This window comes from Fusarium oxysporum, genomic scaffold (genome assembly GCF_000149955.1).
Source record: "Fusarium oxysporum f. sp. lycopersici 4287 supercont2.67 genomic scaffold, whole genome shotgun sequence".
Classification (NCBI taxonomy): domain Eukaryota; kingdom Fungi; phylum Ascomycota; class Sordariomycetes; order Hypocreales; family Nectriaceae; genus Fusarium; species Fusarium oxysporum.
In genome coordinates this window covers 1-14623 of record NW_017264867.1, presented here as the reverse complement: position 1 = coordinate 14623, position 14623 = coordinate 1, and the positions used below count along the sequence as shown (strand labels likewise).

Here is a 14623-nt window from a genome sequence, read left to right as displayed (position 1 = left end):
AGTACCCCTCAATGTCAAAGCACCCAAGGTCGGGCTACGGCAACCCCGCGGCTAATCTTCTGGAGTGTGGAGGAGGCTGGCATTTCCGAATACTCGGTCGACAATCAACCGACGTGAGTACACTGCTGCCGTAGAACGGTAAGCCATGGGTGCCTCGGGTGAACCTGCAGCGATGGTGTGATTGATATGAGCCCGGACGTTAGGGCGATAATATGCGGGGTTGGTTACCGGCAAATTAGGTCTTACGCACTCCGTGGAGGCACCTAGCGATGAACCCCTTAGTGCTACCTACTTAGGATCTTAAAATCCCTAATACGCAAAGAGTTTATTAAAGTTTTTATTTATAAAAAGTAAACTCAATTAGAATTTTACTTAATTCTATAAGTATGCCACCAGGAGGTAGACTCCTTTGTTTTTAGGTAGTTTTATATTAATAAAGCTATGGAAGGTTTATTGTAAAAAAGAGTAATCTATAATCTATCGGGTAGTCCCAAGTATCTGAGATGTTTAATTTAATAAGAGTAATATAATTTCTAATTGTGAAAAGGAATAGTTAAAGGATAGGTGAGTAAATTAATTTCTTTATTAATTTATTATAATAACTATATATAACGTATACGATAAGCGAACCGGACAAACAAGCGAACCGGACACTATACTGTATAGCTTTAAAAAGCCTACCCTATAGTCCTTGAAAACCTTAAATAAAATAGTTAAAAATCTAGAAAAAATATAATTAAGCTTAGTATAAGTTTTTCTTATAGAAAATATTTTTCTTAGATTTTTAACTATTTAGCTTTATATAGAAAAGCTTAATTATATAGTGCGAAATCTATTTTTATTAAAAACTATATAAAATAAAATAGTAAAAATTTTAAGAAAATTATATTATAGATACTATTTAGTTACATAATATATATCTTAATTTTAGCTATTTTAAGCCTTAATTAAAAGTTTTATAGGCTTTTAAAAACCTGCCTTTAAGGTGAAAAGTGGGGTGTCCGGTTCGCTTATCTGTCCGGTTCGCTTATCGTATACGTTACTCTATAAATATAAATAAGCTAATTTGCCTAAAATAGCAACTGAAGCCTTTTAAATAGTATAATAATAATTCTGAAAAGAAATTAATATTAAAATTTACAGTAAAATTAAAGGTTAAACTAACTAAAGCGCAATGCACTCTTAATATAAGTTATAAGTATAATAAGAAATCTACTAAATAATATAATATTTACTATAGCTAGGAGTATAAATAACATTGATATAGATAAGCGGCAGATTTGGACTATTTTTTAATAAGTAAATAAAGCAGAAAGTACTTGTGAATTATTCAAAACGCTTGGACAACTTCTCGGTACGTCTTTACACCGTGTCCCACAAATTATGACCCAGATCCGCCATTCATGCATATTCACATTTTGCTAGTAAGCTAAATTAGTCAAGAAAACCCTCTAGTATCGGTTTTCTTGGTTATGAGGTACATCTAAAAACCGGGGAACCATCACCTTGCGAAACCTCTGCCCGGCCTGAAATCAAACTTGAGAAAATGTCTGGCCCTCGACCAAATGCCTGTATGAACCCCATCATTCCCGGTTGGAACCCGGATCCAAGTTGCATTTGCGTTCCAGAACTTGGAAACACGTTTTTTTGCGTTGTCTCTTCATTTTCCATCTTTCCAGGTCTCCCCCTCTACGGAAGCAAGGACCTCATCCACTGGAAACTTGTCTGCAACATCATCAACCGCCGTGAACAGGTACCTGAAATCGGCACCGACAGAGCCCAAGATAATGGCATCTTTGCGCCAACGATACGATATCACGATGGAAGGTTCTTTGTCATTGTCGAATATGTCACGATAGAAGATCCGCCGACCGGATTTGGTCTCGTCTTCTCGGCGTTGGACCCTTTTGATCCTCTGTCGTGGGGCAATCCCGTCATCTTTAGGGAACCCAAAGGTATCCTCGATCCCGATCTCTTCTGGGATGACAATGGCCAGGTATACATCCAAGCTGGCTCTTTTGACCAGGTCATTGTACAGTTTAACCTCGACCTGGAAACGGGAATCTCAGGACCCGTAAAGAACATATGGAATGGAACAGGAGGCATCGCGCCCGAAGGACCTCATTTGTATAAGAAAGACGGGTACTACTACCTCTTGATCGCGGAAGGTGGAACTGATCTCCCTCATTGTGTCAACATCGCCCGTGCGACCCAACCAGATGGTCCTTTTGTTCCATATGAAGCGAACCCAATCTTGACAAACCGCAACACTGCAGAGTATTTCCAGACTGTTGGTCACGCAGATCTATTCCAAGATCCTGAAGGAAACTGGTGGGGAGTGGCTCTTTCTACTCGGTCTGGCCCTGAATATCGTCACTACCCGATGGGAAGGGAAACGATCTTGTTTTCAGTGGTTTGGGCTGAGAATGACTGGCCTCGCTTGACCTCTGTTAAGGGGAGGTTGAGTGCACCAGCATTCTTACCTCAACGGCTTGATATGCCCGGTACCGGTCATTGGCATCATGAAGATGAGCTATTGGAATTTCCGCCAAAATCCCCTTTGCCCCTTCACCTTGTTCACTGGAGATTTCCGCCGGTAAATTATATCAGTACATCATCCACTGGTCAGACCCATGGTCTGCAACTACGGCCATCAAGATCGACACTTACAGGTTCATATGGAAACATTAGTACCAACGGAGTGACGCTCGTAGCGCGTCGCCAAACTTCGACTTTGTTTGTTTTCGAAATTGATGTGAAAGTACCATCGAACTTCCCCAAAGGAGTGGAGGTCGGCGCAACCACTTTTGTGAATGAGTGGCAAAACGTAGCTATGAGTCTTACATCACTCCAGGGAGCTGGAAGTAACTCCGTTGTTCCGAGGGATGGTCTGTACATCAAATTTCAGGTCAACGGCAAGGGTGCAGAGCCACCTCAGGAGCACCTTGACTTCATAGCGTTGCCGGTCGAATGGGCAAATATTCAACATATTAGGTTCCGCATCCAGGCGACAGACTATGCTTCGTACTGGTTCTCAGCATGCCCTTCTAATAATGAGAACCTGGATCGATCAGTTCCCACAGTGATTAGAATGGTGGATAATGCAATCTTGAGCGGTGGAACAGGACGTTGGTCCGGTACGTAAGATTTGGACTCACTTAGACATACGATTGCTGATACTATCAAGGGTGCTTGCTAGGTGCTTTTGCGACCAGTAACGGAATGGAGAGCGAGATCGTATACGCAGTGGAGAAGTGGCAATACAAGAATAATGGCCAGGTAATCGAGTAGTGAGCCTGATGCAACCTAACCCAAGACAAAAGGGGTCACACTTTCGCTCCAAAAAGAAGGTCAAGAAACCATGGTGGGAGCAGGACGTCATGAATCTATACTTCTAATCTTTCTCACTATTACTGAACCCTGGACCTTGTTTATTGTAGTAGCCTCACGGTGTACGCCCAGCTGCGTCCATGTCTTTACCTCGTACTTGCGAGTGTTGTGTCTGGTCTTGTCGTAAACCTTGATTATGGTCAACTTAGCTCAGGCGTTCAATTTTATCGATTGTTGATACATCATCTAGTCCGTAGATTTATGTTAACGTGTATAAGCCGCTTAACCTTCAATTCACAGTAATGCGATTCGTACTCCTAGCCTGTAGTTGTCAGTTGATCGCCTCATCTTTTCTCAATATGTGCACCTCCAGTTCCAGTATGGCGGTTTTGTGCACAATTTCCTGTTTTTCTCTGTTCTTTCTTTCCCCTCCCATCGATTTTCGCGAACGAATCGACGTAATTCAGATCGACCGCCATTGATTGAACTACCATGGTTTCTAGCACTCTGCTTTTTGTTCATCTATTGGGGGGCTACTTCTATCAGAACGACTAGCCTCTTGTAAATCTACAGCAAAGCCAATGATAGAGTGCACAAATTAGTGTAAGTGTGCAAAGCTAGCTCCATGACAAGCTTCTAATTTATAATGTCTGAGTTCGAGATCAAGAGCCGGCCCGCCAAAAGTGACGGCAACAGTCTGACTCATCGTGGAAAATTACCGCGTGAGAAGCGTTGAGAAAGCTCTCCTTGTTAATGCAGCTTGTGACCGCTCCCATTTGCCTTTTAGTCTACCGGCTGTGCGTTTGCTTGGGTGCAGAATAACGAATATCCAGAAGCTGAAGGAGGTTATGACTTCTGTGACCATCCAGGATGACGGAGCGATGTTGAAACTTCGTTCGCTTGTTATTGTACTTGTTGAAATACCGTCTTCATTTTGGGCCTCTTCCGCTCAGTATACAAGCGTTTTCGGTAAAACGCCTCAGTCTTGCATGGTGGACCACCGCGGAAAAATGCGAATAGGTGACTCTTGCCTACATCAATAGTGAGCAGCACCATGGGGGACCAACTCATATGAAACTCTATTCTTGTCGTACTACTCGGTATTTACGTCATAAGCTTGTACATCACAACTTTCTACTGACAACTGTCCTCCAAGCGCAACCGTTGCCCAGTTACAGACCGCAAACCGGTATCCGACATAGCCTACAGCTTCATTGGTGAGGGCAAAATCTGGCCCAAGTTGATCGAAATAGGTCCCATCAAAACTGAACTCGAATTTAGCGAACCGCGTTTCTTTCTCATATCCATGTGAGAAAGCAGGCGTGACGTCCGCTTTGATTCGCAGCCACACCCGGTCGCCAGCCATCGTTGTTTCGGCCTTGACGGATCCATTTGACTTTGATTCCCAGTCAAGTGCAACTGGGCGTCCATTCATGAAGCCCACAGGAACACTCCTTGGAGCTGTGACCACATCTTGTACACAGACCAGCTGTGAAACCCCTTTCTCTTTATGTATGCCGATGTAGGCACTCTCATTACGGAACAAGGAGGCACCTGCTCTGTCCCCGTCTCGTAGCTCAGAAATGTTGAAACAGAAGGTTGCCATACTCTTGGGACCGACGACGCGGTGGGTGAGGGTGTTGGTCGCGAGGTGGAGGCTGTCCGTTAGGGTGCCAGTTTGGAGCACCAAGCGCCCGTCTTGAATGCTCCATTTCGAGTTATCGGGGTTGTGATTCCACTCCCAGCAATGATCCAAAGCATTATGCTTGAACAAATGTCTTTTGAAACACGCACTGGATCGCCTATGATTACTCTCAGGACTGGGATGGGAATATTGAAGACACCATCTGCCCGGGGACTCTGAATAATCCGCTTCTACCTCCGGCCAACCTTCTTGGTCAAACGTGACAGGGGCAAGGACAGGTATGCGTCCACCTGGGTAGCCGTCCATGAAAGCCATATAATACCAGTCTCCACTTGTAGAGTCGATTAAAGCGCCTTGATGTGGGCTTCCCGAACCAGGAATGGGAGAGAGTATATCTTTGATGACCTGTCGACATTCATACGGTCCGAAAGGGCCCGATCGCGACATTAGGGCATATTGGCCGGCATAAGGTCTTGTCAACCAGATGTAATATCTACCTTCGATGTTATACATCCGTGCTCCCTCGAGGTACTCCTCTGACTCGTAGACAACCTATGCCTATCGTTAGCGTGGCAGTTTTTTCGACCTGAGAAGAAGTGTTGTCCTACTCTGCTTTCGATTTCGTGTTTTCCATCAGGACTGAGCCTGGCAACTTGAATGGCCTTTGTGCCATAGGCAAGATAGAAAGTGTCATCTTCGTCAATAAGTAGACCAAGATCATAGTAGAACTTGTCGATGGATGCCAATAGAGTCCAACGGTCGGAAGGGCGTCTTGCAGTATAGACAAAGGTCTTGTCGGTGCCCTGTATGGGCCCGTACCAGTAGAATGAGCCATTGCTTTTACGATATCGCATCGTCGACGCCCAAATACCTTTGCCGTAGGCACCTTGATGATTGCCATCAAGCCAAAATCGACTCACAAAAGGAAGCTCTGGCACTGAGTGCCCGATATAGTCCCAGTCAACGAGGTTCTCTGATCGAAGAATTGGCGCACCAGGAGAAAAGGCAAAGGAAGACGCCGACATGTAGTAGACTTCTCCAACACGAATTACCTCCATATCGGGTAGATCTTCCCAGACTATCGGATTCCTAAATTTCATTTCAGAATTCGACCGGAGAACTTGACATTGATTCGACAAAGCCATGTTGAAAGAAGCGTATATTTTGGAGTCTTGGAATGTTAACAAAATGCGAACACAGAAACTTGTAGCTGTGATCAACGATAAGAAGAAAGCTGGTGTAATAACCCAGCAGAAAGATCTCGGTAAGTCAATGGGAGGGATGTGAATTGTCTGACTGCTCTTTCGGAGAGATAGACCCGAAAGGCGAAGTTGGAGCTCGGCATGTTTTTCGCCGTTGTCCCGAGGATCTCGGGCAAGGATTTTGGTTGTGAAGGTGGGTGGGGAAATCTTATGACAGCCTAAAAAAGCCTACTAGGTCTACTAGCACAAAGGTGGTCCGACTGCGTCGTTTTTGATACGATAATTAGACCACGTAAGCGGGTAGATCTACGAAACTCTTGTGGCCTCGGGGCAATAGACTACGAGAACTCTTGTACCCTTTCTATTTTTGTTCCTCTTTCTTGCTCTTTTTTGTAACCGTCTGTGTATATTGGTATAGCAACTGAGCCGAAAAAGGTTCCTGATTCAATCCTTCCCAACCTCCTCGTAGATTCGAGGTCCGCACACAGAGGGTTTGCGGCCATGTCTTCGTCAGCCGAGATAGAGGAAATTTTGGCGAACTTGACCTTACAGGAAAAAGTTAGACACCCAACCCCCCGATACACCCGTTACCCTTTCCGTTTTGTTACTGAACAAGCTTCTAACCGTTTATATTAACAGATATCTCTACTGGCAGGTGGAAGTCCCTGGTGTACCTTCCCGATTCCATCCAAGGGGGTTCCGGTAGCAAAGGTATCTTGAGATGGTTTTTAGTAATAGCTTTTTGCATTGACACGAGTTTAGTTGAGTGACGGTCCTAATGGCGCTCGAGGCAAATCCATCTATGATGGCCCGACGGCTGCATGCTTTCCTGCTGCATGCAGCATAGCATCTTCGTTTGACGTCGACCTGGCTAAGCGTGTGGCCACAGCCTTAGCCGAAGAGACACTTACGAAAGGTGCCCGATGCATTCTGTCACCGACGGTTTGCATACAGCGACATCCCCTTGGAGGACGAAATTTTGAGACCTTTTCGGAAGATCCTTTGTTGACTGGTCAGATGGCTATCGCTAGCGTTCAGGGGCTTCAGTCAAAGGGAGTCTCGGCGACCGTAAAGCATCTCGTGGCCAACGAGCAAGAGACAGATCGGCTCACAGTCAACACAGAGTTAAGTCAGCGTGCTCTTCGCGAAATCTATCTCAAGCCCTTCGAAATGGTGGTAAAATGCGCCAACCCCTGGGCTATCATGACCTCATACAACAAAATCAATGGTACTCATGCTGACTCTCATGAACCTCTGCTGAAAGGCATCCTCCGTGGGCAATGGAATTGGCAAGGTTTGGTAATGAGTGACTGGGGCGGAATTAATTCTCTCGCCGATTCCCTCAACGCAGGTGTTGATCTGGAAATGCCCGGGCCAGCAAGATGGCGAACTAATGAAGCAGTACTGGATGCTGTTTCCCGAGGCGAGGCGACGGAAGCTATCATCACAGAGCGTGCCCGCAACGTACTCACTTTCCTCAACCGTCTTAATTGTTTCCAAGATCCCAATTGGAAAGAACCTGAAGAGAAAGCCATAAGATAGGCCAGAGCATAGAGCTCTCATTCGAGAAGCTGGTGCCAAAGGAATTGTGTTGCTTAAGAACACCAACGATATCCTGCCTCTGACGAAAGAGAAGGTCAAGGGTCGAAAGATTGCCGTGTTTGGCTACGCCAAGGAGTGTCTGGCACATGGAGGCGGAAGTGCTTCGGTCAATCCGCACTATAGAGTTACGCCTTGGGATGCTCTCTGCGAGGCCTTTGCGGATGCAGATGTTGAATTCGTCTTTGCCAAGGGTGAGTGTCTCGCTGCCAAACAGATCGATCAAAACTACTCAGTTGACTCCGTTACCATGTACTAACTCGACGATTTACATCAGGTGCTCACACATTTCGGCAATTGCCCGTTCTTACCACCGAGGTTATCGGACTCGACGGTAGCCCAGGCTTCTCTCTCAAAATTTTTGAGACCGGTGCTTCTGAGCCGATGAGTACTTCACACGGATTCGCAAAATCTGAGCTATCGCTCCTGGATGGCCACGCGCTAGAGGACAAGGTAGTTGAGATCGTCGGTTTCTTGAGCCTTTCCAAACCCGGCGTCTATCGTGTCAGCCTAGCAGGACTTGGCCCTACTAAGCTACTTGTGAATGGTCGCATTGTGTTTCACCAGGTAGAACCATGTCTTGATGCGATGGCCTTCTTGTTTGGTGGCTCACCAGTTCCCGAGTTCGAACTCGACTTGAGCAAAGATATGAAATATGAGATAAGGATTATCAGTGCTCCTCTTCAGTCCACTGATGGAAAGGATCTGGGCTTCTTGAAAGGTCAGACAGGTATGCGACTTGGGTTTATGTCCATGACAGAGTACGGCAAAGACCTTGTTTCTGAAGCCGTCGAGCTGGCCAGTTCATCGGATTACTCCATCGTCTTCACCGGCAATGATCCTATGTGGGAAACTGAAGGTCAAGACCAGGCCAGTTTCAATCTTCCCAAGCAAGGTAGCCAAGATCGACTCGTTGAGGCAGTAGCGGCGGCCTGTCCGGAATCGACAATCGTCGTCAACAGCACCGGGGTCGCGGTCGCTCTCCCTTGGCTTGATCAAGTAGCGGCTCTACTGCAAGCTTGGTTCCCAGGACAAGAGGCTGGTCACTCCATCTGTGACGTCTTGACTGGCGCCCAGAACTCGGAGGGCCATCTTACCTGCACCTTCATGAAACAACTGGAGGATTGTCCAGCCTACGGCAACTTTCCTGGTGACCTGGACGACCAACAAAAGCGGGAGGTCAACTATTCAGAAGGGGTTTTCATAGGCTATCGCCATTTCGATCGTCTCCCACGAGACCGTATCAACTTCCCTTTTGGGTTTGGACTTTCCTATACTAAGTTTGATTTGGCCTTATCCAATATATCTCAAATAACAGAGGAAAAATACCTTGTACATGTCCGGGTTTCGAACATGGGAAAAGTCGAGGGAGCTATAGCTGTTCAGATCTATGCTGGAAGAAAGGATTCCAATCCGGAAGATGGCCCCATACAAGTTCTCGTCGGCTTCAAAAAGGTTCGAATTGAGCCACAAGAGTGTGCTAGTATCGACATACCCATGTATTGTCGTGACCTTGCATACTGGGATGAGAAGACTGGTTATTGGGTCCTGGACGGAGGGGAGTATGTTGTTCATGTATCGAAGTCGGCTGGTGAGCCTATTGTTTCATCTGTCGTCTCACTTCGACAAAGCACCTATGCACCGTAAGAATTTCAAGTTAACCATCATCGATAGCTTCGGTTTTGAGTTGTTCGTGATCCGAGTCATCTTTCAATCCAGCTTTGCTTATACAAGCAATAAGTGGAATTGCATCCCGATTCAGTGTATTTGCAGAAAAGAACTTTAGACGACTTGGATTGCATATAAGAATGACAAAGTATGATCAAGAGCAGGCCATATAACCACATCTTTATTTAGTATATTTCTTTTCCATTACCAATCCAGCCATGTCTCTATTACGTGTTCTACCACGCTTTTTCCACCATGAGATATAATCGCTTAATTAGTCTTGTCGGGGCCCACTGTGTTACGACCCCAGCGGTTACGTCACGTGTACCCCACAAAAACTCATGCAAGGCATCAGCCCCTTAACGGCTACGGACCAATCAGAGCTAGATTACCTCACAGACAGGATTACGACGCTCCAGGAACTATCATAATCCAGGATCACCGTGATCTAACTACCTCAGTGATCCTCCTAGATCACCCTTAGTATATAGACTACATTTATTAGCACTTTTATAGACTTAGCTTACTAGCTATTAATAAGACTTCTTTACATTAATAAGCCTAATACGCATTACTTAATTATTAAGAGATGTAATAACTAACCCGCTTAGTATTAATGCCCTATGCTATCTGCAAATATAAACCTAGTACGGACTAGTTTCCCTGTTTAAAACCATATTTGTTACACGTTGATAGCTCTTATTTAGGACATACTGCGTTAAAACGACTAAGTAATATCATACTGTTAAAATGTCTAGCAATACTAATACTAGACTGGCACCTCCTTATACTAGAGCACTACCTAGCACGGCTGAACTTATGGCCGAAGTCTAGCAGTTATGCAATACTATTTATAACCTATAGATGCGAGTTAATAAGCAGCAGAATGCTGCGCTAACTAATAATAATGTTAATAAACTGCAAGGCCGCGACCTCGGGGAAGCACTTAAGCCACCTAAGCCGGAACCCTTTAAAGGTTAGGTAACCGATATAATCCTATTCCTTACCTAAATAAAAGGATACTTTTGCCTATTCCTAAATAAACTGGATATGCCAACAAAGAAGCTACTATTTACTGCACCTCTAATACAGGGAGATGCTAAAGACTAGTTTAAACCTATTATAAGGGACTACCTGGAAAATAAAGAAAACCTCTAGGATTAGGATACCTAAAACATCTTCGGAGATTAGGAAAACTTTAAATAAGTACTTAAAGATAACTTCGGAGTAGTTAATAAGGAATAATAAGCTGCTGCTAAATTACTTATGCTTAAGTAGTATAAGTTATGCGCCGCATATTTAGCCAAGTTCTGATAGCTAGCTGCTAAAACCTAGTAGGATAATAAGTCTCTTATAGAAATTTACTACTAAAGCCTAAAAGAAGATATTAAGGATAAGCTATACCTAGCCGATAGACCGGATGACCTGACTATGTATATTACTATGGCGATTAAAATCGATAAATGATAGTATAAATGTAGGCGAGAGAAGGCCGTATACTAACGGAAAGGAAGCAACTTTAACCTATATTACCCTAATTAACGATGAAATAATAACTAAGGTAACTTATAAAATTAAGGATAGTAACGAGGGAACTAATTAAATAATACTATATATAGAATATAACTAGGACCTATAGTACTTAGAGCTACTTAACTAAGTAATAATTACTATTAGTGAGATATATCTAAATGCAAATATTATAATTATAACCAGTTTAGATATATAGCATATAGTTGCCTGGAACCTAGAAGGGCTAGGGACCTAAACTAAGGTAAGTAGGCCCTAGGACTAATTAAATAATAGGACTCTTAAATGGCTATATGCATATAAATATTAGGCATATGTAGATCGGGATATAATGCGGAACTCTGCCACTACCTAGGAGAACGCCTCAGGGAAGTAAAAGAAAAATAAGCAGAGGAAGATGCAGAAGAATAAGCCAAAGCCGAAAAACGCTATAAAGACTTGCAAAAAGCATAACGAAGGTATGACGCCAAGGAAGAGATAAAAGAGAGAAGAAAGTAATATAAGAAAGAGAAACGATAAGATCCTGAGTATTGCAAGGAAGAAAATAGAAGACGACAGGAAAACGAATAAAGGAAACGCCTTAGAGAACCTTAGATCCTCGGAGTCCTTAGGGAAGAAAGAATAACTCCACCTAAGGAAGATAAATAAGCCTAACTATCTAAAGCGGTAGATAATATCCCTATAAAAATAACTATTTAATAAGACGGATTAACCGTTATGGTAGATACCGAAAAAGGGTATATTATAAAGTATAAAGCACCTAGATTTGCTATAATGATACTTTAAAAGAAAGAAGAAGTTGTCAGATAAGAATAAGAGGCGGAAACTAGGACTTATACTTACTATTATTAACACTCTCGAAGCATGGGACACAGAGGAGGTGTAGTATGACTGATAGCATAATACCTCTGCAAGGAAGATAAACGAATTGAGAATAAATAGAAATAACCCTATAAACCACTATATAACGAAGTCAGAAAAAGAATATACCTCTTACCTGAAGATAGGTATATTTAGGGAGCTAAGGAATATAGAAATACAGAGAAAGTCGAAGAAATATATATTAGAGCCTACTACTAATATAATGCTATAAATCTACTACACCGGGAATAAAAGTTTAATAAAAACGATGATATTAGGATGCTACCTGTTAACCTGAATTACAAGGATATTTTATAGGTATTATGTAAATATTACTAGTGTAAGTACTACTAATAGAATAAGGAAGATAATAACTGTTTCCTAGTAGTAATACCTAGCATACCTAATAACAGCCTATACTACGAATAGGAAATGCATAGATATTTAGTATATTACTGGCATAAAAATCTCAGAGTAGCTGCATTATAATTTAACCTAGTATATTACCAGTAAATCTATAAGATAAAGGAATTACTAGAGGGAATTAAGTACTTCTAGCAGTTAATTAAAGAAGCCGAAAAGGAATTTAAAAAGGCAACTTAAGGGAAGTATGCCGATAAAAAGGAAGAGATTGCAAAACAATGCCAGGAATAAATCGGTATTAAATAGATTAATTACCTAATAAAATGGCTATTAACTAATAATGCAAGCTTAGATACCACTAAAGAACTATAAGGTTAATAGGAAGATAACGGACTTTACTTATATAATAACCCTGTAGATCTATGACGACTTAATGAAATCACAACTGTAGAGGACACAGATAGTAATGAATTGTCACTAGAAAAAGAATATATCTTTAAACCTATTAACCTCGCAGAAGGATTCGACTAGGCCTAAATAAACAACGAATAACCTAGATAAAGAATTACGCCGGATAAATAAGATGCAGAACTAGAAGAACATTTCTAGTAATAGCTATTTAATAAAGAATTTATTAATAACTGCCCTAACGGAGAAGGGTGCAATGATAGTGACTGTAAACAGATACACCGAGATATATTAGGAAAAGTTATATGCTATCTGTAATAGAGCATTAGATAAGCAAAGAGTAAGAACGAGGATAACTTAATTTAATAAATACTCTGGGATTATGTAAAGACCTAATACTAAAACGCCTAATACTAAAGGTTTGGATTAAAGGAATGTAGCTAAATGCTTAGATTAATTGCAGAGCTAAGAATAACTTTATTAACCTAAAAATAGTTATATAGCTGAAACTACTATGGAGAAAGAAATAAGACCTATACTTATTATATAACGCAGAAGGGCAATTCTTCGACTATAACAATAGAATTATAAATTAAGAGATTAATTACCTTAAGGTCTTTATCTAAGGAAAGAATTAAGGAATAGACTTTAATATCCTTCCCCTGGATAGGGAAATTAATATCCTCCTCGGTATAGATTGGCTATAAGCAAAGAACCTGCATATTAACTAGAGGACTAGCCAGGTTACCTTTTCTAGTAACCCTGATAGTAATAATAAAATAATTATAATAAACAATAAGAGATCTTAAACCCTGACTAAAGAGGATAGCAAGGGAAAGCATAAAGTAAAGAATTTACTACCTCTAATAGGAGCATAATATAAGTATAGGAAAGGCAAGAAATAATAAAACTATTAGATCCTAGGTCTCCTCTAAATATAGCTATATAACCTAGATAAATAATTAAAATACTAAAAGGAACTTAAGGAGAAAGAATAATAAGATAAACTTAAAAATATCCTAGAAGAGTATTAGATTTATAAGAAACTATTTAAAGAAGAACTTAAAATAAAGATACTATAGTATAATTACTAGGACTATAAAATATAACTTAAAATAGATAACTTGCTATTCCAGAAGATTTATAACCTTAATGAAAAGGAACTTACTACCTTAAAGAAATACCTAGAAATAGAATTAGTAAAAGGAAATATTAGGATATCTATATTATCGGCAGGATTCCTAGTAATATTTATTCCTAAGAAGAACAGGAAACTATAACTTATTATAGACTATAGGAAGCTAAATGCCCTTATAATTAAGGACAGGACCCTACTTCTGCTTATTACAGAACTTAAGAACTATCTATAAGGCAAATAGATCTTTACTGCTTTAGACCTTAAGGGAGCTTATAACCTAATCTATATTAAGGAAGGAGATAAATAGAAGATAGTATTTAGAACTAAGTTCGGACTGTTTAAATACTTGGTAATGCTATTCGGACTTACTAATATATCTGCAACGTTTTAGCAGATAATTAATAATATACTATAATAATACCTAGATGTTTTTATAGTATACTACTTAGATAATATCCTAATCTTCTTAGATAACAAAGAAGAATATAAGGAATATATTTATAAGGTCTTAAAAGCCCTATAGGATGCCAACTTATTAGTTAAACCAGAGAAAAGTTACTTCTATGTAAAAGAAGTAGACTTCCTAGGATATATTATTACCCTAGGCGAAATTAGAATAGAACGAAAGAAAATCTCGGCAGTAGCAGACTGGCTAAAACCCACTATAGTTAAAGAAGTACAGAGCTTCTTAGGTTTTGCCAACTACTACCGACGATTTATTAAAGACTTTAGTAAGATTATAAACCCTCTTATAGAACTAACCAAGAAAGAATAAAAATTTATTTGGTTACTAGAAGCGCAGGATATATTTAACTAACTATAATAAGCTATCCTTAGTAAACCTATACTGGTTATATTTAACCCTAATAAGGAAATAGA

General features: G+C 41.2%; 3 protein-coding genes across 3 annotated transcripts; 2 read left to right on the top strand and 1 right to left on the bottom strand.

Annotated features, from left to right (window-relative positions):
• Positions 1-1546: 1546 nt before the first annotated feature.
• On the top strand, positions 1547-3291 carry FOXG_17667 (uncharacterized protein; the record flags this gene model as incomplete). The annotated part of the gene is made up of 2 exons (XM_018397677.1): positions 1547-3137; positions 3188-3291. 2 exons carry the CDS (start codon positions 1547-1549, stop codon positions 3289-3291), a joined length of 1695 nt encoding a protein of 564 aa, XP_018258785.1.
• A 1132-nt stretch (positions 3292-4423) lies between these two features.
• On the bottom strand, positions 4424-6120 carry FOXG_17666 (uncharacterized protein; the record flags this gene model as incomplete). The annotated part of the gene is made up of 2 exons (XM_018397676.1): positions 4424-5527; positions 5584-6120. 2 exons carry the CDS (start codon positions 6118-6120, stop codon positions 4424-4426), a joined length of 1641 nt encoding a protein of 546 aa, XP_018258784.1.
• A 401-nt stretch (positions 6121-6521) lies between these two features.
• On the top strand, positions 6522-9258 carry FOXG_17665 (beta-glucosidase). The gene is made up of 4 exons (XM_018397675.1): positions 6522-6735; positions 6817-6888; positions 6940-7970; positions 8054-9258. Exons 1-3 carry the CDS (start codon positions 6679-6681, stop codon positions 7717-7719), a joined length of 909 nt encoding a protein of 302 aa, XP_018258783.1. The 5' UTR covers positions 6522-6678; the 3' UTR covers positions 7720-7970; positions 8054-9258.
• Positions 9259-14623: the final 5365 nt, after the last annotated feature.